The sequence below is a fragment of the Delphinapterus leucas genome, chromosome 12, assembly GCF_059928025.1.
Source record: "Delphinapterus leucas isolate spDelLeu-1000000601 "Yukka" chromosome 12, BTC_Dleu_Yukka2, whole genome shotgun sequence".
Lineage (NCBI taxonomy): Eukaryota > Metazoa > Chordata > Mammalia > Artiodactyla > Monodontidae > Delphinapterus > Delphinapterus leucas.
This window is the reverse complement of record NC_143140.1, coordinates 81,121,018-81,146,723: the sequence shown is the minus strand read 5'-3', so window position 1 is coordinate 81,146,723 and position 25,706 is coordinate 81,121,018. Positions and strand designations below refer to the sequence as shown.

Below are 25,706 nucleotides of genomic sequence, written 5' to 3'. Positions count from 1 at the left end.
AGCCTCGTTGCCCACCTAGTACCTCCGCTTATCCCCTGGTCGGCCGCTCTGGGACCCTCCTGCTCTGGCTTCTACCAAGAGCTCCTTGGTTTTTCTCTCTTTTGTGGAAGATGCCTCTGCAGGTTCCTCTGCCACTTCTAGGGTTGCTGCTTCCTTTAATCTGCTCCACTTGAGTTCTCAAAACTTGAAAGATTTGTGTCATCAATTGACCCTTTGTCTTATAGCTCAAATCACTAATTGCTCCTTATACAGACTTGTCAAATAGCATCAGTGAGACAGCTTTCCAATAAAGCACTTAAATAGACCGCACCTTTGTGTATAATAGCAGAGAGCAGCGAATACATTTCTATTAAAGGAGAAAGCAACAAAGGAAATAGGATTTCTAAATATATATCAGTGTAATTTCAAAACCCATTATAGCAAAGGTTTTTGTTTTTTTTTAAATACAAAAGTGATACAATTCCAAAGTGTGTTAAATCCTGCCAATGTACAGACATTTGCAGACACATGTGTGGTACTCAGGCAGGCCTGGACAACTCTTCCCCAGCATAAGCATCTCACAGACAAAAGCCCATTTACACCAATTCAATATATATGTCAAAGGCAAATTCATTCCTTTGCAGGCTTAAAGAAAAATTATTCCAGGACAGTTTAATCTTGCTCTCCAAGACAGATTCTTAGTGGGTGAATTAACTCTCTTGGAGTAAATGAGACACATTTTGGAAACTGCCTTAAACTCTCATGGGTGTGCCACCTGTACAGTTGCCCAGGGCCCACACTCTGAAAGAGGCTGCTCCTGGTTTAATGCTCTACTCTAGGAGTCTTGGAATTCTTAATAATTTTGGAACAGGCGCCTGCATTTTTCAGCTTGCACTGGGCCTCCCAAATACTGCGGCTGGCCCTGCTTTCAGGTCCTTATAAGAAGAAAGAGGTTCTAAATAGTCCTTTAGTACTCTTGTTCTCTGTCTAAATCATTTGTTAATTTACATGAATTCTTGGCATCTGCTTTGGTGACTGAAACCCTCTTCCGCAGTATACTGAGCTTTTAGAAACCATCTTTCACCTCTTTTAATTGTGGCAGGAATGGTCATGAGAGTGGGCCTGATGTCACTGGTTTTCATGGCCAGCGGGAATATCATATTCCCTCCTCAATTCAAAACACACCCTTCAGTTTATGTTTGTCCCAAGCCTGATTTCTGCTGCTTGCCTGCTTCCCAGAAATAAACGGTGAGAATTTGCTCTTTGGGGGAAAATGGCCAGTTCAGCCAACTTAAATTCATTTGCATTTGTGGCAATGGTTTAAAAAGGAAACCCAAAAGGTAAAAAAAAAAAAAAAAAAGAACATGGTAGACAGTGCAGAGCCTCAAAGGACAGTTGACTCGCAACATGGGGTATGGAGGTGGGACAGGAGATGGGCGGCTCCAAGGGAGATTGATGTCCCTCCCCTGAAGAAGAGAGAGACAGCTCACCTCCTTGTGGAAGAGTGCCCGTTAAGGATGTGGGACTGTGCATATGAATATTTAATTTGTGCCTTTTAATGGGTTAGAGTTTATCATCTTTCTTAGTTAAAAATAATTCTGACTTCATTCCCCCCAAAAAAGGTAAGTGAAGGCAAAATAGTGCTGAGAAAGCATCTCACATGGCTTCCTAATCATTTTGCTTGTTTTAATGCCCGAGTCTCAATATTCCTCGGGTACACTTGAGGTTAAAAGGATTCTCTGAAGTGCTCTACCCTTCCTTGCCCTCCTCCCACAGTTCCCGTCCTTCACCTTTTACTGGAAGACCATCTGAATGATGAATCACCAAAGAGAAACTGGATTAGTCCTGGATCGTTAGCCTTCCCCCCACCAAATATTGAGTATAATTATCAAGACAGTTCATCTCATGGATGACGGTTATGCGGGTTCTTCCTCAGCAGAGACAAACGGCAAGAGGCAATTAACCTGTTGGCCAAACTGGTAACTCGTGGGCACAGTTACCTTCTGAAAGTCACTCAAAGAGTGACACAAAACGAATGGAGAATAAGCACTTCTAGGATAAACTGCCAATGGTGAGAAATAGCGAACAAAAGACAATATTTAACCCTCTAAACTGTCCCACCATGACCTGGCCCTAATATGGGCTCAGCAGAGCACTAGCAGCTGACATTTACGCGGTTCCCTACTGATTATAAGGTGCCTTTCGGTACATTATCCTATCTTCAAGTCCCTGATCTGAGAAAATGCAAAAGGGTGACTTCCCACTGGAGAGACTCATTACAGACTTGGAAAATTTATAAAGAAGATAAGAGCTTTCTTCATATAAACAAAGTGTCTGAAGAGGCAGTGACAGCTTGACAGTAATACCTGCATTACTGTGGTCGCTCCTCTTCGGCAAAGTTGCCTAATGACTGGGGTTTCCTCCATCCTCTTGGCTGCTTCCCCCTGTTTTCTGTACTGTTCTTCCACGTTCAGGTTCCAGCCCCTCAGTCTGTTCAGTGGCTGACTTCCCACCCCTCCCCACCTGGACCTTAGCGCTTGGTTCGCGTTGCTGAGTCTCCCTGTTTACAGAACATCTCTCATCCCACGCAGGGCACATCTCTCATGTCCAAGCGAGGCCTTTGAACACCCAGATGACGTGGTCCCGGCCTCATCTCCCTCCTCTCTCTGCCTCACCTCCGAGCTCTGATAGCACTGCCCACAGTGAGCACACAGCTCTCCGTACACACTGCGGGTTTTCTCACCTCCAGCCTCTGCCCTCAGTGTCCTTTCTGCCTGAGCTGGAGGTCAGCACGCAGTCTCCCTCAAGGGCCAGAGAGTAAATATTTGAGGATTTGCCGGCCACACAGTCTCTGTGGCAGCAATACAACATGCAAGCAGCCACAGACATAAATAAGCATGCTGGGTTCTAGCAAAACTTGATTTAGAGACACAGAAAATTGAAATTTCATATCATTTTCATATGTTGTGAAATATTCACCTTCTCTTGATTTTTTTCCCCCAATCATTTAAAAATGCGAAAACTATTCTCCACTATGGGTTGTATAAAAACCAGGAGCTGCCTGGATTTGGCTCCCAGGATGAAGTTTGCCAATTCCTGACCTAGACTAGATTAGCTCTTCACAGCCATGTCAGATGGTATCTCCTTCGAGAAACTTCTCTGAACGTTGGGCATGTTTGACCAAAAAATCCTTCATCTGTGCTCCCATGGGACCCAGTTCATATTTTTTTCAGCTCTTCCCATAGCATTTTGAAATGACCTGCTTCTGTGCCTGACTTGCTACTAGCAACTCAGTCCCCTGGGGCAGGGATGGAGCCTCCCTCCTCCTGGGCTCCAGGGCCCAGCCTGGTACTCCCAGCTGGGTCAGGGCTCAGTCTTTGAGAGGCCACTGAGTGGAGCTGGGCATTCTGGGGTGGCGTCTGAACCATCTCCCCTGATTTGCTTGGGCCCTGCAGGGAAACAGACCACTGTAAATAAGAAAGGGGCGTGTGGACTACACTGTGGACCAGACTGTTACCTGATCTGGAGAGAAGGAAGCAGTGATTATGGGAAAAATGTGCAAGGTACTTGGAACATGTGAGAGCTCTGCAAAGAACGGACCCTTGAAAGGTGGGGCATGTGAAGGGGAGGGCATTTCCCTGCTACACAGCTCTTCTAAGGGCCGGAGGTATCCTTCTGCCTCAGAATCACCAGCCTCACCCCAAGCCTACAGCTCAGAATGGCCAGGGAAGCTAGGGGATCTGCATTTTAAACAGCACACCCATCCCCCAGGGGATTCTTCTACACATTGCAGCTAGTGGACAATGTTGTCCTGCTTAAGCACAGATTATCTGGCTGCCTCTGAAGACTGATTCAGGCTGCATCCAAGTTGGGGAGTGTCTTAGTCCCAGCTGCTATAACAAAATGCTATAAACCGGGTGGCTTCTAAAGATCGAGAATTTATTTCTCACAGTCTGGAGGATAGACATCCAAGATCAGGGAACCAGCATGGCCAGGTTCTGGTGAGGTCCTCTTCTGTGTTGCAGATGGTCAACTTCTCACAGTATCCTCACATGGTGGAGAGCAGAGAGGGGAAGCAAGCTATGGCACTAATCCCATTCATGAGGGCTCCACCCTCATGACCTCATTTAAACCTAATTACCTCCCAAAGGCCCCACCTCCTAACACCGTCACATTGTGGGGTAGGATTTCAACATATCAATTTTGGGGGGACACAAACATTCAGTGCATTACAGGGAAATTAGGGAAAACAGTAGTCTAGAGCCGATGTAGCTGTAGCAGGGAGCAAACACACTCCAAGTGTTTCCAGAGGTCACAGACAGCTCAGACCATCACATGGACATAAAAAGCACTGCAGACCACAGGGCCTCAATACAGGTGAGCTGAGCAGATGTGGGCAGTGGCTGAACAGCAGCTGAAGTGGAGGGCAGGACACAAGAAGGCATGGAGGAGAGGGAATGGAAGGGAAGGGGATGGTGGAGGAAGGGAGAGTTTTAGTGTGCTAAGCCTGACATAAGTCCAAGATCAAAGGGTCAGCAAGTTTGGTTCCTTTTGAGGCCTCTCTCCTTGGTTTATAGATGGCCACCTGCTGGTCGTGTCCTTACATGGTCTTTCCTCTGTGCACATGTGCCCCTGACATCTCTTTGTGTATTCAAAATGTCTCTCCTTATGAGGACACCAGTCAGATTAGATGATGGCCATCAAGAATCTGCAGGCCAGTAGGACCCACGGGGACAATGTGCCAAGTTGGTGCTAAGTACACAGTTGTTGAACTGCACTCAAGTGACTTCAGGCCAAACCCAAGCCCTCACTGCCCAGCCTCTACCATGCTCCAACATTGCCCCTGCTCCTCCCTTGGGGCTCAACTCTTAATAGAGAAGTGTGGTTGACTTCAGGTAAGCATAACAGCCAGAATGATTGAGATATCCAGCTTCTGGAATTGTACCAACCTAATCCCAAATACTGGACTCTGCCATTTAGAACACGATCAAGCTGCTTAAACTCTCCAAGAGTATATTTTTTCATCTGTAAACATGGCAATAATCTCCAGTATAAGATTCTTGTGAAGATTTACATGAATGATAGTCTACTTAACTAACTGATCTCTTCTTCTCAAAAAGAAAATCAATCTAGTTAAGGTTATTTATGCGTTAATGAACTCAACCTGGTTGAAGTGGCAGTATTTTTATGAAAAAGACTGGATCCCCGAATGGCTGTATGGAGCAGGGCTCCCTCCCTGTCTCCTGAGAGACCCACTGAGCTGCGATCAGAATGAGAAATAAAACTTTATTGTGTTAAACCACTGCACATTCAGGATTTTGTTACTGCAGCCAGCATTTCTTGTTGTGACAAATGCCAAGCACAAATCCTATGTAAATCTTTGCCATCCTAGAATTGAATGTAATTTTTACAATACTGAATCCATGTCTACTTCTTTCATATTTGTGTTTTCTCATAGGACATACCATTTTTTAAATAATAAGAGCACAAAAGCACCAGAATATGGTGCTAAGGTGCAAACGCATAATGTCACAACTTATTACACGACACCTGGGCCAAAAAAACAGGAAGGTAAGGTTTAAAAATAAAAGTAAATAAGGAATTATTAAAAATGCAGTGCAGTGGTTGAGAGTCCGCCTGCCAATGCAGGGGACACGGGTTCGTGCCCCGGTCCGGCAAGATCCCACATGCCGCGGAGCGGCTGGGCCCGTGAGCCATGGCCACTGAGCCTGCGCGTCCGGAGCCTGTGCTCCGCAACGGGAGAGGCCACAACAGTGAGAGGCCCGCGTACCACAAAAAAAAAAAAAAAAAAAAATGCAATACTATATAAAAATTGATTCAGTGTACTCAAAACTTAAAAGAACTCTACCTCTTCATAAATGTCAAAGGACCACAGGGTTCTTTTTTATCCCAAGGACTGAACCAACAACAAAAAAATTCTTTAACCATATACTTCTAGAATTAAAGGTCATCTCTGGAGACTTCAATAACAGACTTATAAATAGTTTGCAAAGTGTTGTTGGCATAATCAAGAACTGTTTCTCAATCCTTTTCTATAAAAAACTAGATCACACCCTTTTTTTGTGACTTAGACTATTACTTTTTGTCTTCTCCTTGTGGAGAGTGAGGACCATAAGAGAATCGAGGAAAGCATGGTCAGTGTGTCCACTTTATCCCACTCATCTTCCATCCTCTGGGGTCGGGTCTGCTGTCCCTTCATACCACCCGCTCCAGAGGCCGCCACCACCTCAGGGGGTGTCTCTTTCAGATTCCATGAGATCCCAAACTCAAACCCTTCTTGGGACAGCAGCAGGGCCCCAGCCAAGAGGTGGACCTCCCAGCCCCCAGGCTGTCCTGGCTTCCCACTGCCACCCAGATAGCCTCTTTCTGGCCACATTTGTGGCACTGTGACCTCAGGCTAAATAAATCTCATTTCTCTCTTCTTGCCTCTAAGTCTCTTCCATTAGTTCCCTTTATTGGCTCTGAACTTGCTCCAAATGATGTCCTACCAAACTTTTCCTCAGGAGGCCTGACTCTGTCTGGCTCTAGGGGGGGGTGCTGGCTGGGGTGGGGCGTAGACTGGGAAATGGCGTATCTCAGTGACCACAGGACAGGCTCACTAACATGGCTGGTCTTGCTGCTTCAGATTCTGGCTGTGAATAAAATGTTTCCCGCCTCTCTCTCTCTCTCTCTCTCTCTTTTTTTTCAAAAGACAAAGACAAATAAAGCTGAGTAAAGAGAGTAAACATTTGCTTTGTGTCTTAAGACATTTCTTTAACACCTTTCCAAAAGCTGAGCCCCTTAACACATGCAAAATAAAATGAGTGGCAATTTTAAGAGGGTTAGGGAATTGCTAAACTATAAAAGAAAAATTTCAGTACATTAAAGATAGTAGCTTTCCTCTCCATCAGTATGTGTACAGAAGAGAAGAGACTCAGGCCACTGATGTAACTATGAAAAATAAAGGAATGTGTGGCAAAGGAATAGTCAAAATACTTGAACTGAAAACAAAGGAGAGTGACCATTTTTACAGCCCTGCCTTAGACGCTGAACAGTTGATCTGGACGACTAGCTCTGGCACATCTGTATTTACATGATCTGGAAGGCATAAATTACTAACACACAGGAAAATTCTGGGGGGAGGGGGTGGGAGAAGTAAACTATAGCTCTTTAAGTATCTGATGAAGTTATCTGGTGAGATTTACTGTCCTCACCTATAAGCAGGTCTTGATCCAGCATGCGTGTGCCATCTAGTGGATTCACAGTAACTGCCTTGAGCTGGAAATGTCAATAGATCCAGTTCAGAAAGGTGCTTTGAATTTCCCATCAACTACAAAGAAAGGGGGTTGAAAGAGTATTTCTATGGCATCCACATGTAGCTATTTCCAAATTACGTAAGCCGATTATGGAGTGAGAGCTCATGAACTTTACACAAATTCCTGATTTCATCATTTAAAAGCATTCACTCAAATGTCAAAGTGTGTATTGTGTCTGGACACCAAAGACACCAACCAGCTCTGTAGACGGTCCCTGCCCTCCAGTTTAACTGCTGAGTAGAGGAGCTACAGACTTCTCTTTCCTTCTGTTTATAAGGTACTAAGAAGTAGTGATAGTACTAGTAGCAACTAATAAACATACAGAAGGATCCCCAAACTCAATAGCCATCCTTTGAATAACCAAAGGCTGTTCTTCACAAAGCAACAACATTGGCCTGCTGAATCTCTTGCTCTGAAGTGGTGATGATGGTTGCTAATTTTTGCTCAAAATGTGAAGCCTCGCCACACCAGCTCTGGCTCTCTCTTTACCTGGAGTCTCCTGCTCCCTGACCTGTGTTATGGAGGTCATCAGTACCCGCCTAAAGTTGTCCCCAGCCCTCAGATTTCCCCAGTTCTGCGGTTCTCGGATCATCCATTTACACTCTCAACTGGGAGGTTCTGTGCCAACCGCGGTGAAAGAGTCAGAAGAAACTCAAGGAAGATAAAAAGCGAAAACTTCCAGAGTTCATTTTACAAGCTGCTGTGGAATGATTACGCATTTCATACAGATCTGTAAAAACATATGAGTGGACAGAATGGTAAACTAGCTGAGATGAGAAGGAAGTGAGGCTGGGGCAAAAGCGTCTGCATCCTTTGGAAACATTGGTAAAATTGAAATGTGTCCAATTTTTAAAACATAATCTACTCTTGAAACTAGAATATTCCAAATAGTTGATAACATTTATCGGTTTATTTACTGTTTTTGTTGTTGCTGTTGTGGTTGAGATACAATTCACATAATGTAAAACTGACCATTTTAAAGCATTTGGTCATTCACAGAGTTGGCCAACCATCACCTCAGACTAATTTTAGAAGATTTTCATTATTCCCCAGAGAAACCCCATACCCCATACCTCCCTCACTCCCTGTCCCTCTTCCCACGCCAGCCTCTGGCAACCAATAATCTACTTTTTAGCTCTACGGATTTGCCTGTTCTATATATCTTATATAAATGGTAACATACAGTATGTGGTCTTTGATGTTTGGCTTCTTGCACTTAACACGTTTAAAGATCATTCACCTTGTAGCGTTATAGTCCTTAATTCCTTTTATGGTTGAATGATAGATAGTCCATTGTATGACTATGTAACGCATCATTTATTATACATTCAGTAGTTAATGGACACTTGGGTTGTTTCTACTTTGGGCTTTATTATGAAGAATGCTGCTATGAACATTCGTGTCCACATTTTTATAGAAACATATGTTTTCAATGCCCTTGAGTGTATACATGCATACATATATACATATGTAAAGTCAAGTCTAATCTGGAGCCAGAAAGCCAGTCGCCATGCGCTTTATGAAGTCATGACTTTCAAGTAGAAAAGAGATGAAATGGTATTGTAACGTGCCACTGAGAACATCCATTTCCTTATTGGCATCCACAGATTTCTGCTGGTGATTAATACCTTCCCTTCAAAAGTGACTCACAAGGCAATAATTGTCTCGGAGAAAGGAGCAAATGAGCTGGGACCAAGGAGCGTCTTGTGAGGTCTTATGCATGCATTTCTAATGCTTTTTTTCTTGTATTCAAAAAAAAGGATGCAAAATTATAACATGTAAATACTCACTAATACAAAGTGCTGGATTCATGTGCGTTTTTATGTTCTCAGTACTTGCCTACATTTTTCAAATGACCAAAATAATATTTCAAAAAACAAATCCATAGATGTTTGGACATGTTGATACATGTGAAACCACTGATGCCACAGTTCCTTTTGACATGGCTAAAGGAGGCGGGTCACAGATTTCATATTTTATCACAACAAAGTTAACATACATCAGTAAAAACATAATTAAAAAACCACTTCAGAATGGTTACCATAATGTTCATAGTTTCTTCTAGGAGAGCAATTCACCTTCCAGCACTAGAGGCGAGAGGGAATACCTAGAATCCCCTTGGCTGTGTGGACTCCTCACAGGAGCCTCAATAAAAAGCTTCTGTTAGAAGAGCTAGGCCCTTAGGAAATGAACTCATACAAATTCTTAGTGCTGCAAATTTACTGCACATGTTGGCAACTAGGAAGAAATAAAGCAAATGGTTCACAAAGATTATTTCTAAGTTACAAGATCAACGGGAGATTTCTTTTCCTACTCTTTATACATGTTCCAAATTTTCTACAGAAAAAAAAATTATTTTAATATATCCTCTTTTGTCTTGAACTGTTTCAATATTCATCTAGAAGTTTATATGCTCTAACACAGTGATACTCTTAAACACTATTGAAGTTGCAAGCACTTTAGTTTTTTTTCTTTTTAAACTTTTAATTCATGATAATAATTTAAGGATGGGCAGGTACTATTAAACTTTTTTTTTTTTTTTTCTCTTTTGTGGTACGCGGGCCTCTCACTGTTGTGGCCTCTCCCGTTGTGGAGCACAGGCTCCAGACGCGCAGGCTCAGCGGCCACGGCTCACGGGCCCAGCCGCTCCACGGCATGTGGGATCCTCCCGGACCGGGGCACGAACCCGTGTCCCCTGCATCGGCAGGCGGACTCTCAACCACAGCGCCACCAGGGAAGCCCTATTAAACATTTTTTTTAATCATTGATTTTAGGTGGTAGCCATATGAGCCTGGCTTGAGGGAAAGAGAAAATTCACCATTTCATTCAAACAACTGGTTAATTGAAAACTAGTGCTTAGACACTGGTGATAGGACTTAAATCAACCAATTCTTTTAAAGTAAAACATTTTGGCTAAATTAAACTATTTCTACCCCTTCCCCCTTCCCTTTCCATTAACTTTGGAATATAGATACAACTTTTATTTATTTATTTGAATTTTATTTATTTTTTTTATATAGCAAGTTCTTATTAGTTATCTATTATATATAATCAGTGTATACATGTCAATCCCAATTGCCCAGTTCATCCCACCACCCCCACCCCCACCACTTTCCCCACTTGGTATCCATACGTTTGTTCTCTACATCTGTGTCTCTATTTCTGCCTTGCAAACTGGTTCATCTGTACCATTTTTCTAGATTCCACATGTGTGCGTTAATATATGATATGTGTTTTTCTCTTTCTGACTTACTTCACTCTGTATGAGTCTCTAGGTCCATCCACGTCTCTACAAATGACCCAATTTCATTCCTTTTTATGGCTGAGTAATATTCCATTGTATATATGTACCACATCTTCTTTATCCATTCATCTGTCGATGGGCATTTAGGTTGCTTCCATGACCTGGCTATTGTAAACAGTGCTGCAATGAACATTGGGGTGCGAGTGTCTTTCTGAATTATGGTTTTCTCTGGATATATGTCCAGGAGTGGGATTGCTGGGTCATATGGATTTCTATTTTTAGTTTTTTAAGGAACCTCCATACTGCTCTCCATACTGGCTGTATCAATTTACATTCCCACCAACAGTGCAAGAGTGTTCCCTTTTCTCCACACCCTCTCCAGCATTTGTTGTTTCTAGATTTTCTGATGATGGCCATTCTAACCAGTGTGAGGTGATACCTCATTGTAGTTTTGATTTGCATTTCCCTAATAATTAGTGATGTTGAGAGCAGCTTTTCATGTGCCTCTTGACCATCTGTATGTCTTCTTTGGAGAGATGTCTATTTAAGTCTTCTGCCCATTTTTGGTTTGGGTTGTTTTTTTAATATTGAGTTGAATAACTGTTTATATATTTTGGAGATTAATCCTTTGTCCATTGATTTGTTTGCAAATATTTTCTCCCATTCTGAGGGTTGTCTTTTCGTCTTGTTTATGGTTTCTTTTGCTGTACAAAAGCTTCTAAGTTTCATTAGGTCCCATTTGTTTATTTTTGTTTTTATTTCCATTTCTTTAGGAAGTGGGTCAAAATATCTTGCTGTGAATTATGTCAAAGAGTGTTCTTCCTATGATTTCCTCTAAGAGTTTTATAGTGTCCAGTCTTACATTTAGGTCTTTAATCCATTTTGAGTTTATTTCTGTGTATGGTGTTAGGGAGTGTTCTAATTTCATTCTTTTACATGTAGCTGTCCAGCTTTCCCAGCACCACTTATTGAAGAGACTGTCTTTTCTCCATTGTGTATCCTTGCCTCCTTTGTCATAGATTAGTTGACCATAGGCCTTGGGTTTATCTCTGGCTTTTCTATCCTGTATCTCTGTTTTTGTGCCAGTACCATATTGATCTGTATTTCTGTTTTTGTGCCAGTACCATATTGTCTTGATTACTGTAGCTTTGTAGTATAGTGTGAAGTCAGGGAGTCTGATTCCTCCACCTCCATTTTTTTCCCCTGAAGATTGCTTTGGCTTTTTGAGGTCTTCTGTGTCTCCATACAAGTTTTTAGATTTTTTGTTCTAGTTCTGTAAAAAATGCCATTGGTGATTTGATAGGGATTGCATTGAATCTGTGGATTGCTTTGGGTAGTATAGTCATTTTCACAATATTGATTCTTCCAATCCAAGAACATTGTATATCTCTCCATCTGTTTGTGTCATCTTTGATTTCTTTCATCAGTGTCTTATAGTTTTCTGAGTACTGGTATTTTACCTCCTTAGGTAGGTTTTATTCCTAGGTATTTTATTATTTTTGTTGCAGTGGTGAATGGGATTGTTTCCTTAATTTCTCTTTCTGATTTTTTGTTTTTGGTGTATAGGAATGCAAGAGATTTCTCTACATTAATTTTGGATCCTGCAATGTGACTAAATTCATTGATTAGCTCTAGTAGTTTTCTGGTAGCATCTTTAGGATTTTATATGTATAGTATCATGTCATCTGCAAACAGTGACAGTTATACTTCTTCTTTTCCAATTCACATTCCTTTTATTCCTTTTTCTTCTCTGATAGCCATGGCTAGGACTTCCAAAACTATGTTGAATAATAATGGTGAAAGTGGACATCCTTGTCTTGTTCCTGATCTTAGAGGAAATGCTTTCAGTTTTTCACCATTGAGAATGATGTTTGCTGTGGGTTTGTCATATATGGCCTTTATTATGTTGAGGTAGTTTCCCTCTATGCCCACTTTCTGGAGAGTTTTTATCATAAATGGGTGTTGAATTTTGTTAAAAGTTTTTTCTGCATCTATTGATATCTTCAGTGATCTCTTGGTTATTTAGTAACGTATTGTTTAGCCTCCATGTGTTTGTGTTTTTTATGCTTTTTTTCCTGTAATTGATTTCTAGTCTCATAGCATTGCAGTTGGAAAAGATGCTTGATATGATTTCAATTTCCTTAAATTTACCAAGGCTTGATTAGTGACCCAAGATGTGATCTATCCTGATGAATGTTCCATGTTCACTTGAAAGTGTAATCTGCTGTTTTCAGATGGAATGTCCTATAAATATCAATTAAATCTATCTGATTTATTGTGTCATTTAAAACTTTTTTTTCCTTATTTATTTTCTGTCTGGATGATCTGTCCATTGGTGTAAGTAAGCTGTTAAAGTCCCCCACTATTATTGTGTTGCTGTTGATTTCCCCTTTTTTAGCTGTTAACATTTGCCTTATGCATTGAGGTGCTCCTATGTTGGGTACATATATATTTATAATTGTTATATCTTCTTCTTGGATGGATCCCTTGATCATTATGTAGTGCCCTTCCTTGCCTCTTGTGACATTCTTTATTTTAAAGTCTATTTTATCTGATATGAGTATTGCTACTCCAGCTTTCTTTTGATTTCCATTTGCATGGAATATCTTTTTCCATCCCCTCACTTTCAGTCTGTATGTGTCCCTAGGTCTGAAGTGGGTCTCTTGCAGACAGCATATATATGGGTCTTGTTTTTATATCCATTCAGCAAGCCTTGTCTTTTGGTTGGAGCATTTAATCCATTCACATTTAAGGTAATTGTCGATATGTATGTTCTTATTACTATTTTCTTAATTGTTTTGTTTTTGTAGGTCCTTTTCTTATCTTGTGTTTTCCACTTAGAGAAGTTCCTTTAGCATCTGTTGTAGAGCTGGTTTGGTGGTGCTGAATTCTCTTAGCTTTTGTTTCTCTGTCGAATCTGAATGAGACCCTTGCCAGGTAGAGTAATCTTGGTTGTAGGCTCTTCCCTTTTATCACTTTAAATATATTGTGCCACTCCCTTCTGGCTTGTAGAGTTTCTGCTGACAAATCAGCTGTTAATCTCATGGGAGTTCCCTTGTATGTTATTTGTTGTTTTTCCCTTGTTGCTTTTAATAATTTTTCTTTGTCTTTTTTTTTTTTTTTTTTTGCCAGTTTGATTACTATGTGTCTCGGCATGTTTCTCCTCTGGTTTATCCTGCCTGGGACTCTCTATGCTTCCTGGACTTGGGTGGCTATTTCCTTTCCCATGTTAGGGAAGTTTTCAACTATAATCTCTTCAAATATTTTCTTGGGCCCTTTCTCTCTCTCTTCTCCTTCTGGGACCCCTATAATGTGAATGTTGGTGTTTTTAATGTTATCCCAGAGGTTTCTTAGGCTGTATTCATTTCTTTTTCTTCTTTTTTCTTTATTCTGTTCTGCGGCAGTGATTTCCACCATCTGTCTTCCAGGTCACTTATCCGTTCTTCTGCCTCAGTTATTCTGGTATTGATTCTTTCTAGTGTACTTTTCTTTCAGTTATTGTATTGTTCATCTCTGTTTGTTTGTTCTTTAATTCTTCTAGGTCTTTGTTAAAAATTCCTTGCATCTTCTTGATCTTTGCCTCCATTCTTTTTCTGAGGTCCTGGATCATCTTCACTATCATTGTTCTGAATTCTTTTTCTGGAATGTTGCCTATCTCCACTTCATTCAGTTGTTTTTCTGGGGTTTTATCTTGTTCCTTCAACTGGAACATAGTCCTCTGCCTTTTCATTTTGTCTATCTTTCTGTGAATGTGGTTTTCGTTCCATAGGCTGCAAGATTATAGTCCTTCTTGCTTCTGCTCCATTTTCTGGAGCTTTGTTGGGAGATAGCTGAGGACTACAAGGATGCTTAGGAATCTTCTCAGGACAAGAGTCCTTGTGTTGTTCACCAGGCTCTGTTCCATGGTCCTCAAGTCTGTTAACTCCTCCTTATAATAATCCTCTGTGGTAGGGATGCTATGATCCTTTCCACAAATGAGAACACTCGTTGGAGAGGTCTACAGGAGCTCGTGGTTAGGAAGTGGACCTGGAACTTGGACCCAGGTTGCCGGCCTCTGGGTCCTACACTCCTGCCAGCCAGACCCACTGCTTCTTCAGTAAGATGGGGAAGTTCATCGGCAGTTTCCATGGAAATTTTGAGGGCAGGAAGTGAAAAGCATTGGCTCCTCATTGCTTTCAGGGCTACCAAGGACATTCTAGTTTTTACTTTTAATTTTAAATGTGCTATTTTCTTTTCTAGAAATATTAGTAGGCACCAGAAAAAAAATTTTTTCCCTGTTTGAAAAAAATTTTTTTTATTCTTCTTAAAACAAAAATAGGGAAGAAAGGAAGGAGAGAGGAAGGTAGAAAGGAAGGAAGTCTCAGCCAATGAGAAGGATTGGGCCAGAGGAAAGGCAAAGTCAGAGGGCTTCTCTCCCTTTGTCTCAGATGGTGTCCTGGCTGTGGCTGCAAAGCCCTGTGGTCCCTACCTGGCAGGCCGTCTATGTTCCCAGCTTCCTCCAGGTGGCCCCTCTGTGGAGACCCCTCCCTAGCCCCCCAACTATTGGGAAAGGGAGGGTAATGGCTCATCCACCATTGCCTCAATGTCTCCTTTGGTTTGTCAGTGCTCCCATCAACTTTGCAACCAATTTCTTTTTTTAAATCCCTTTATGGAAACAAATGGTCTCTGTTTACCTGGCTGGACCTGTCTAATACACCCTGTAATACCTTTCTTGGAGTGCAGCAGCATGGGTGGCATCCAACCCTTCCAAGAGCAGGGAATGGGTGTAGAAATAGCCTTTCAATTCCTTTTTCAGTCCAAAAATCTATATTAAACGTGGTGTTTAGTAAGCCCTGGTTCCCAATTTGTGAACAGAAATTAAATTATAAGCTCAGAGTGCCAAAGAGTGAAGAGGTTACACTTAGTTTAATCCCATCCTGCCACCTGCCCTCCAAATACCTACCCCTACTCTGCCCATAACTATGTGGGTTTTGTTGTAGCTTATTTATCTCACCACTAAATCTGAGAGACCCAGGCTCTTCTTTTTATTCCAAGAGTGCAGAAGATATTTTGGTGAAGTCTCCCAATCATCCAATGATAGCATCAAATTGCAGGGCTTCCCTGCAATGTGAATCCTATCAGACAATAATTACCAAGCAACTACCATAGGCCAGGCCATGTGCCAGGTGCCCAGGGGACACCAAGCTGAACTAGGCTTGGTTCCTGCTCTCTGGGAGCTAAGAGTCTAATGGAGGCCTTGACCTGAGGAGGAAGATGGCAAGTGCCATAGGAAGGGACACCATGGATGCTCGAAAGAGAGGGATGAGCCCAGCCCTTGGTCTTTGCATATGGGAGTCTGATTGGAGAATCTGGGGGGACTTCTTCAGCAAAGTGATGGAAAGTTGGGCCTTAAAGGATGGGAGGATAAAGCTGGGAGAAGGAAATGGGAAGGTTGTCTGGGTCTGAGCAGGGAGGGCAACCATGGGGGATTGAGGGCCCAGAAAATGGTCCAATTTGACTAAGCAGCAATGGTGGGACACCCCAGTGCTGGATTCTTGGCCTAGTTCTCTTTCATATACTCTGAACAAAGGCTCAGAAAAGCACTCTCTCTCTCTGTCTCTCTCTCTCTCTCTCTCTCTCTCCAGGCATCTGAGTCTGGCAGAGCTGGTCCTCGGGGAGTAGAAGACGCTGTTACTGCCTCTGTGACTCACATCCCCAGCCCCTGTCTGCCCCCATCCCGTGCTTCCCGCTCCCTTTCTCCAACTGCCCGTCTTCAACCCCACTTTGGGGGTTTCATTTTCTATTCCTTCAGTGGCCCTGCTGTCTGCTTGCTTGCTAAGTGATATATCCAATTCCAGACTGAATCCAAGGCAGAGTGCGATGAAAACCAAATGCAAATCGACTAGAAAGAAAGGCCAGAATAAACACAAACTTCAAGACTTCAAGCTAACAGTTTTCAAAGCTGAGTCTGGGTCTGAGCCATCCTCCAGGGCTCTGAGGCTCAGCCCAAAGCCCATCTCTGCCTCACGAGGTCTGCCTCACGAGGACGCATGGGGAGCTGGAGGGAAGGTGTCTGGGCGTTCCTTCTTCACCTTTGAAAGGCTGGTGTCATCTCAGGACTTACACAGGGAGCCTCTGCTGGGTCAGCATTCTCTCTGCCAATGGAGTGTCCTGTTCCCCCCCACCCCGTCCCCTCTGTCACCACAGCCCCCGCTGCCTCCAGCAGCTCTTGGGGCAGATGCTAGCCTTCTGAAGAATCTTCAGGAACCACACCTCCTACCTCCACTGGGCACGTGTGTCCGGCTCGCCCCAGCTCAGGCACGTGGAGAGCCCACTGGCTGTCAGTGTGAGTTCACTCCAGACTTTCTTCCTGGGTACAGAACTTTGGACCCATAGCTCGAGGGACTGTGCTTCCAATAACTGCTTCCTCTTTGGCGTTAGGGAGTAGCAGCCTGAGCTCAAATCCCAGCTTTGTCCTTAAGACATTTTGTAACCCTGGACAAGTTACTGCACCTCTCTGGGTCACCATATCTTCAGCTAGTCAACAAATATTCATGTTACTGCCACTGTTCTGGGCACTGTGGATATAGAGGTGAGCATGAGAGATAAGACATCTTAGAATTTAAGTCTGATCATGGGAGATGATCAATAAATGAGTTTTAAAAATCCGGGGCAGGGGAACCTTAGGAGAACAACTGAGTTGAAATATCTAGTTGAAATATGAATGCCCTTTGACCCAGCAATTCTCTGCCTAGGTATATACCCTCGAAAAATTCTTAAGACATTTACACAAGGAGAAAGAATGAATATGAAAGAATTTAAATGTCAATTTGCAAGAGAATGAATAATGTGGGACTTATTCCTACGGATGGTGCAGAGTAGTGGAAAGAAATGAACAGGAGTTGCACATATCAAGGTTGACTGTCTCACAGACATACCGTTGGCTTAAAAAAGCATGCCACAGGGCTTCCCTGGTGGCACAGTGGTTGAGAATCTGCCTGCCAATGCAGGGGACACAGGTTCGAGCCCTGGTCTGGGAAGATCCCACATGCCGCGGAGCAACTAGTCCCGTGAGCCACAACTAGTGAGCCTGCGCGTCTGGAGTTTGTGCTCCACAACAAGAGAGGCCGCGATAGTGAGAGGCCCGCGCACCGTGATGAAGAGTGGCCCCTGCTTGCTGTAACTAGAGAAAGCCCGCGCACAGAAACGAAGACCCAACACAGCCAAAAATTAATTAATTAATTAATTATTTTTTAAAAAGCATGCCACAGAAAAATATGTAATGTGCAATACCGTCTATGCGAAGTTAAAATATGCAAAATAATATTACATATTATTGAGAGACAAAGCATTTTTTAATGCATGGGAATGAATAACATCAACTTCATTACACAGGGAGGTTAGTGCTTTCTTCTGTGGAAGGAGAGAAGAGGATGGAGTTGGGGAGGGGGAAGTAGTGGGTATCGACTGTGTTGGTGATGTTCTGTATCTTAACCCAAAGTTGTGGTTACATAGTTATTTCTTATAATATTCTTTAGATCATGTGCGTATATTTTAAATGTTGCCTTAATTTTTAAAACTTATTAGATAATGACAAGTGTTATGAAGAGAATAAAGAACGACCAACGTGGTGGTATTTGGATTGGTTGGTCAAAGAAAGCTGCTCAGAGAGGTAAGAGTTGAGCTGAAAATGTGACTGGCATGGAGAAGCCAGCCGCGATGATGCCTGCAGCATTTGAGGTCGAGAGAACATTTAGTGGAAAGTGTCAAGAACCGTGAAGGGTCTGAGTGGGTACCCTTCTTGCATGCTAACAAGGTAGCCTGCCAGTTTTGTGGGTGCTGGTCAAAGACCCGAGGCATCTGGGTCAGACCAAGAGATTTTACTATTCTCGACAGCAGGCAGAGTGACATTCATGCTCACACGGGTTCTCCGTGCTAACTGCCTGCAGGCGACTCAGAGGTAGAGTGGGTAAGACTTGCTGATGACTTTGGATGCGGGGGATAGGAGAAGGACAGAAATTTAGGAAGCTTTCTAGATTTGGGGCTGCACCTAAAGGAGAATGAATTGAGGATCCTAGCAAGGGGTGAGAAAGATTCAGAATAATTACTTTGAGCATGGAAGCACCTAAGATGTTTAATAGACATCAAAGATGAGATGCCTAGTAGACATCTTAATAGATGCTTAATAGACATCCAAGAGGAGGTGTAGAGGAAGCAGCTGAGTGTAAGTGTCTGGAGTTTAGGGAAGAGGTCAAAGCTGGAGGTAGAGACCTGAGAGGCACTGGCAGAGGGCAGGTACTTAGAGCCCCGGGATAGAGGAGCTTGTTAGAGAATGCTGTTCATGTTTACCAGCAGAACCACTTGGAACACTTATTAAAAACATAGATTTCCGAGTCCCATTCAGATCTTGCATGTAAGCTCTTTTAATAATGTAGATATATTTTTTGCATAAATTCAATCTTTTCCCAATATTTATTGTGTGTCTATTATTTCAAGTACTGTGCTTGGTTGTGATGAGGGAAGCTATATCATTGTCCTGTGGTCATAAAGAAAGGCCAGGAGAACCACTGAGATTTTGGCACTAATTTCATGAACCCTGGACGTGCTTCCAAACTTAACATTACGAGGGAAAAATACCCCCCTGTTTATTTAAGCCACTATGGTTGGGGTTTTTTGTTTCTTACTTTCTGCCAAAAGCATTCTAACCTGATACACATGTTGTATTATTATATTTATAAGTCTAGTGCATTTAAATAAAATAAAACTAATCACTTCAGGGAAGGGGGGCTTTGATTAATGCTTGATTAACTCAAACTGAATAACCAAACTCCCTTAAACCATCAGCCTCCTTGACAAGCAACATTTATTAAAATCTCTTAAACATTTTAAACTCCTTGTATGGACCTAATCATAGTTAATTTTCTGTTTTAGCACTTCATATACTGACCTGGCAAGTTTACCGCCAATTAAGCCAAAATGTTCTCATATACTCAAACTGCTCTTCTAAACGTAATAAGTTAAATTTATAAATACAGTAAATCTATTTTAATACTGTTAATGAGCTAAGTCAAATTTTGTTACACCTTTCAACATAAAATTAGAAGTCTAAATCAATTTCACATTTTGAATTGGAATCATACGTTTTAAAAAAACACATTTAAATTACTTAAATAAGAAACATATGCAAGATTATTCTTGACATGAGAGTATCAATATTATGGGTTTGATTTATTTCATCACCTCCATATTCGATTCTAAACATTCTCAGACTTGGGAAGTCACTTATTCAACAAAGGAACAGATTTCCGAACTCAAGGGAGTCCGAGTTACTCGTGACCACAGCGTGGTGGAACCTCAGATAAGCCGAGGGCACCAAAGAGCGAAAATCAGAAGGAAAACGAGGCACCGACCCTTTCTGTAGTTGCTGTGACAACAGGGGACACCTTCAGAGGCATTTGATTTTAGAAGCTTCATTCCAGTTACCTCTCAGTTATTATTCTTTATTTTTCGTGATTAGAGTAGAAAGAAGTTGGCAACTCCACCTCCACCCAGGTTAGCTAACTTCCTCTATTACTTTATTGGCTTCTATGTCCGCTTGGTCCTCTGCAGACATTGCTGACATATTTCCGTGTTGCTCTAAGGGCATTTTAATGCTGTTGAATTTAATCCTGAACGTTTGGCTCTGAACCATGATTCTGAAGTCATGAGAATAACACAAACCATTCCCCTTCCTTGTGACTTTTCAGGAATTCCCAAAATGAGATTATAGCATCTCACAGTTCATTAGAACCACTGTATTTAACTCACAGGATCTCTGCGGCAGGTACTGTTCGTCCTGGAGCCTGTACTTGCTGGACGTTAGCTGAGGCCACCCAAAGGGGACGCTGATCTGGTCCCAACCTCAGATGCATCAGCGCATTCAGCCCACTGCAGCACAGGGGGTCTCCTTACCATCCCCACCTCCTGTCCTCTTCATTCGCTTCTCTCTAAAAGGTAGAGAAGTTCCCCCTTTTCTGAAGGTCTGGTCTGTTGTGTGTGTGAAAGTGAGGCCACCACAGCAGAGCTGGGGCAACGTGTGTTTTAGATTTTCCATTATTTATAGATATGTGTGGATTAAAACATTACAATTGTTCCCATTTCACCAAATCCTAAGGGAGTACTCTGCTGATATCCGGCAAAAGAAGTTATCGTCCTCGTGCCTCTAAAGAGAAATATTCATTGATAGCTATATTTTCCTTAGGTTACAGATACTCCTAAAAATGTTTACAAAAAAATGTTTTTAGTATCATATCAGTTCAAATACTCTTTAAAACTCCAATATTTAGAGAAATTCACTGTTAATCATCTTTCTAAGGTGAATAATCACTTGTAATTTGTACATTTGGCTTAAAATGGAGTATGCTTTGTTGGGTTTGAACTTGAGCAATAAGTCTTTTTTCCTCCAATTTCGCCAACCAGAGAAGCCCCTCTTCCTCCATAGAGATAAGCAAATAACTAAGGTGAATAATCACTTGTAATTTGTACATTTGGCTTAAAATGGAGTATACTTTGTTGGGTTTGAACTTGAGCAATAAGTCTTTTTTCCTCCAATTTCGCCAACCAGAGAAGCCCCTCTTCCTCCATAGAGATAAGCAAATAACGTGGAAATAGGGACTTTCCTTCAGTACTTCTGAGAGAGAAGTTTCCACTTTGTAGGCAGAGGCAGGAATGTTTAGGAAGAAGGGAATTTTAGTTTCCTTCTCTATATATTTATATTGATTTTCTTGGCCCAAATGGTTGCTCTATTTAAAAGCTGTATCAGACAAATATCAAGCAATCTTAACGTTTCCCTTTCAGAAGAGGATCTTTATGCCTTTCATCATCCTAATTCTAATTTCATCCATTTCTTCAGCCTTCCTTCCTCTCGGCACATTTTTTGTTGTATCCAAGTTACTTGTTTGGGGGAAAGAGACTTTTGATGCTTACTCCCATCTCAGTCCCCTCTTTTTCCAGACACAGGAGGATAACATTTCCTGACCTTCTGATGAGGCCATGTGACTTAGCTCTGGCCATTATACTCCAATAAAGATGTTAAAAAAAAGAAAAAAAGTTAGCTCAAAAATCTCCAAAAAATAAAATAGATACAGAGGCCTGAGAGGAGCAAGGGCTATAAGAGAGCCTTCATAGGGCGAGTTTGTGACAAAATGTTGAGATGATTTACAAATGGGGACAATATATACCTTGGGAGCAGCTGTCGTATGTCGGTTAGATATATATTTAGAGAGAGAGACAGATGGGAAAGAGGGTTTTCGGTTTTGGAATCTTCCTTTGCTGCGTTCTCAAAAGAAGGCAGTAAAGATATTAATTGCTGATCTATGATTATTGGACAAACAAGAACCATCTGATGTTTCTTTGAATGCAACCCTACACATAAGTGGGTCAAAGGGCTGGGCTGTACCCCCATCACTGAGAGATCTTCAGGGAGCAGTTGTTTTGCTGGCTCCAGCTCCCTCTGCCCCGGAAGCTTAGTGAGAGTCTAGGACTTGGTATCTGAGGGGCAGACTCTAAACCACATTTAGATTTGCCCCTTTTTTCTGACACTGATTGCCATCATTGGATCTTACTATATGTCTCCAGTCTCTCTTCCCTGAAAATCAGTTTTCCAAGGAGCCTTTTCCTTACTATTAAATAGATCTCTGTTTCTAGACCTTCCTATTAAATAGACTCCGAGGTCCCATCCAGAGGCTCCCAGAACCCACCAGAAACAGCCAAGTCAACCTAAATCCTCAAAACAGCTCAGGCTCAAGCTGAGATGACAGAACGCCTTTCTTTTACATTTTAAGATGATTTGTGCATTAAGGACAAGACTCTTAAAGGGTGTCGTTTTATTTTTTAATTTTTGGGGTCAAATGTGCATAGCACATAGTATTAATGATAGTGATAATAACACTAATAATAATAACAAGAGCCCAAAATTAACACCATGTGTCACCTGCCCTATGCCGGGAACTACATGTGAATCATCGCACTCAATCTCCACAGAAGCCTTGAGGTAAGCACTGCATTTATCCTCACTTTACAGCTGAAGAAAATGAGGCTGAGACAGACTCAGTTCTCCACAGCCACCCAGCTGGGGAGCAGCAGAAGGGAAACTTGAATCCAGGCCCATCTATGCTGTGCTGTCCAGATTAAGAATTGCTGGGCTTCCCTGGTGGCGCAGTGGTTGAGAGTCCGCCTGCCGATGCAGGGGACGCGGGTTCGTGGGTTTGTGCCCCGGTCCAGGAAGATCCCACATGCCGTGGAGCAGCTGGGCCCGTGAGCCATGGCCACTGGGCCTGCGCGTCCGGAGCCTGTGCTCCACAACGGGAGAGGCCACAACAGTGAGAGGCCCGCGTACCGCAAAAAAAAAAAAAAAAAATTCCTAATCATTCCATCCCCCAAAGAGAAAGCTGGCTGGAGCACCCCCCAAATCTGTACCTTTGCAAATGTGTTCAGCATCCATGAGAAATCAGGGCTGTGTTTCTGGGTGGCATGATTAGAAGGTGACCAGATCAACCCTTTGCTCAAGGGCCCTAACCCATGTGATAGGACTTCCACTTTCCTCTCAAGTGGTTCTGTACTTGAACAACTGCACTCAGACCCCGACCAGTGTCCGGATTCCTTCTCCACCCCACACCGGGGGGCAAGGTTCTCCCGCACCCGCAGCTCCTCAGCAGGGTGCCCTAAAACTAGCAAAGAGCTCCATGGGCTCAAACAGCTTCAAAACATTAGAAATAGAAGTTCATAAATATAACTTCAATTTCTTTGCACCGTGATGCCAAAGTGTTTATTGTTCTGCTATTGGAACTCAGAGTATCTTTTTCCTATTAAAGGCAACTTGAAGCACAGTGAGTAGGTTCCCAGTGCAGTCCACATAAATCTAACAAGGCCACAATGTTGTCAAAACAATGCTCGTTTACCATAAAGAGTTCAGGACAAAAAACTATCACAATACTAATAATTCTTTTAAAAAGAATAGAAACAAGATATAAGAAGGTTTGTATTTAGTAAAGTGTGTAGACTTGGGGAAAAGCACGTTTAGAGAAAAGAAGATTTACGATGGAAGATTTTGGAGATTCTAAAAGAGACTCTGGGTACTTCAGAGGCCGACAACACAGGTTCTTGTAATATCTAATTATATGTACATATTTTTAAGAGTTTTATTTCTTTTTTTTGGCCACACCACGTGGCTTGCAGGATCTTAGTTCCCCAACTAGGGATTGAACCCGGGCCCTCAGCAGTGAAAAGGGCGAGTCCCAACCACTGAACCACCAGGGAATTCCCTCTAATCATATTTTAAAGAGAAAAAAATTCTTCCTTTTCTCTGATACAGATTTGTTACCAGCTCTGACTCTTATCAATGATACTATTGATGATCTTATCAATGCACCGTGTGACACACAAATGAAGAGAAAAGAGACAGGAGAGTTTTTCTGGAGGGATCTGAGTTTAAAACAAAAGTAGAAGAGAAAAAAGACAGTGGAAGGGGATAGAGAGGTGAGTAGAGTTGCTTTTGATGAGCAGTTATCTGAGCTCTGAGTGTACCTGTGTGAGCAGCGCCCCTGGAAGGGAAGACAGAGGGTGACAGGTGAAGGGCTAGAGCTGGCAGTCCCCGCCCGGCACCCTGTGACCCCATCGGCTCCATACAGTGCGACTGCCAACTGGAGCAAAAGGATAAGTGTGTTTCGTGGAGGAGAGTAGAAGAGAAGGGGAACACAGTTAGAACTCCCTAGTGTCTGGAAGACAGTTCCCTTTAAGAAAAAGAAAGCAAGCCCTGATTTGTGTGTTCCTGCCAGTTGCCATGGTGTAAATACTCCCACCGTGGGCGATTTCAAGCTGCAGATGGTTTAACAACTGGCTCACAAAATTCCTGAATATTTAACCATCAGCTTCAACGAGCTGCTGCGAGGCAGCTGCGACACGCACTCTGGACTATGCGACTGACCTTCTATGTGTCCAGATGGCGGCCAGTCTACACAAGCACGCGCTGTTCTGTTCTGTGCTTGTGATGTTTTAATTATTTTGAAGGTTACTCATTAAAAACTGGCAGAATAGGGGCTTCCCTGGTGGCGCAGTGGTTGAGAGTCCGCCTGCCGATGCAGGGGACGTGGGTTCGTGCCCCGGTCCGGGAAGATCCCACATGCCGCGGAGCGGCTGGGCCCGTGAGCCATGGCCGCTGAGCCTGCGCGTCCGGAGCCTGTGCTCCGCAACGAGAGAGGCCACAACAGTGAGAGGCCCGCGTACCGCAAAACAAAAAAAACCAAAAAAAAAAGTACATCCTTGCCTAAAAGCCACCAGAAAGCAGGGGGCAGAAAACTGTTTGATCAGTCTAAATTTAAATTTAAAAATCATCACATAGCTGAATTCTTGGGACTATATTAAATTTTCTGATGACTCTTTCCTCTTTGAGTTTTTAAAGAGTGAAAGAAAAAATCACCCGTGATTTTTCTGGAACAATTAAAAAACTTTAAAAACCAAGGGCATGTTCTTAGCAAAAATTTAATGCATCTCCAAAGTGGATAAGAAATGGAAGAGAACATACCTATTCATCTCTTACTTTGTATGGTTCAGCTAATCACAGTATCGGAAGCGGGGCTTCTCAGACAAGTGCTGTAGGAAGTGCAAAGGTTTCTTCACACACACAGAGGCCAGCCCTGTGGAGTGGAGTGCCAGGAACACCCAGGGAGAGAGCAGCCTCTACTCCCAAAAGGAACAGGAGAAAGGAGTGGGGGCATCACCTTCCAGCACGTCCCTGCCTGTGTCCTGCCTACACAGTCACCATGATCTGATCCAGAGGTTTCCGTGCGAAGTCAGGCACCGTGGCCTCTTCGCTGGGGTACCCCACAGGGAGCAGTATTAGCAGCTTTTCATTTGCAGGGCGGTTCAGGAGCACCCTCAGACGGGGGCCACAGTTGAGAGGAGTGGTCGTGACAGTCACCAGTCCCGCGTTCTGTAACAGGAGAGGAAAAGAAAACGTTTTAAAGTCAGCAGGCAAAATCCCAGCCTGGGCATGTTCTAGTCCCTATATGATTTGCTTGTCCCATCACTTCCCTGAAGTTGGGCGGCAAAGAGACGACCAGCTTGGGCCATGGTGTCTTGAATCTTACCTGCCCTCCTGGACCTCCCCAGACCCCACCTTCTCTTAACCAAACAGTGGGAAGCTTCTCAGA

At 42.8% G+C, this 25,706-nt stretch overlaps 1 protein-coding gene across 1 annotated transcript in view; it reads right to left on the bottom strand.

The window, feature by feature from the left end:
• Nucleotides 1-25,706, bottom strand: part of IYD (iodotyrosine deiodinase) — an 88,970-nt gene that overhangs the window by 41,784 nt on the left and 21,480 nt on the right. The window contains 2 exon segments of the mRNA XM_022562917.2: nt 25,238-25,375; nt 25,378-25,486. Coding sequence (XP_022418625.2) covers nt 25,238-25,375; nt 25,378-25,486 — 247 coding nt within the window.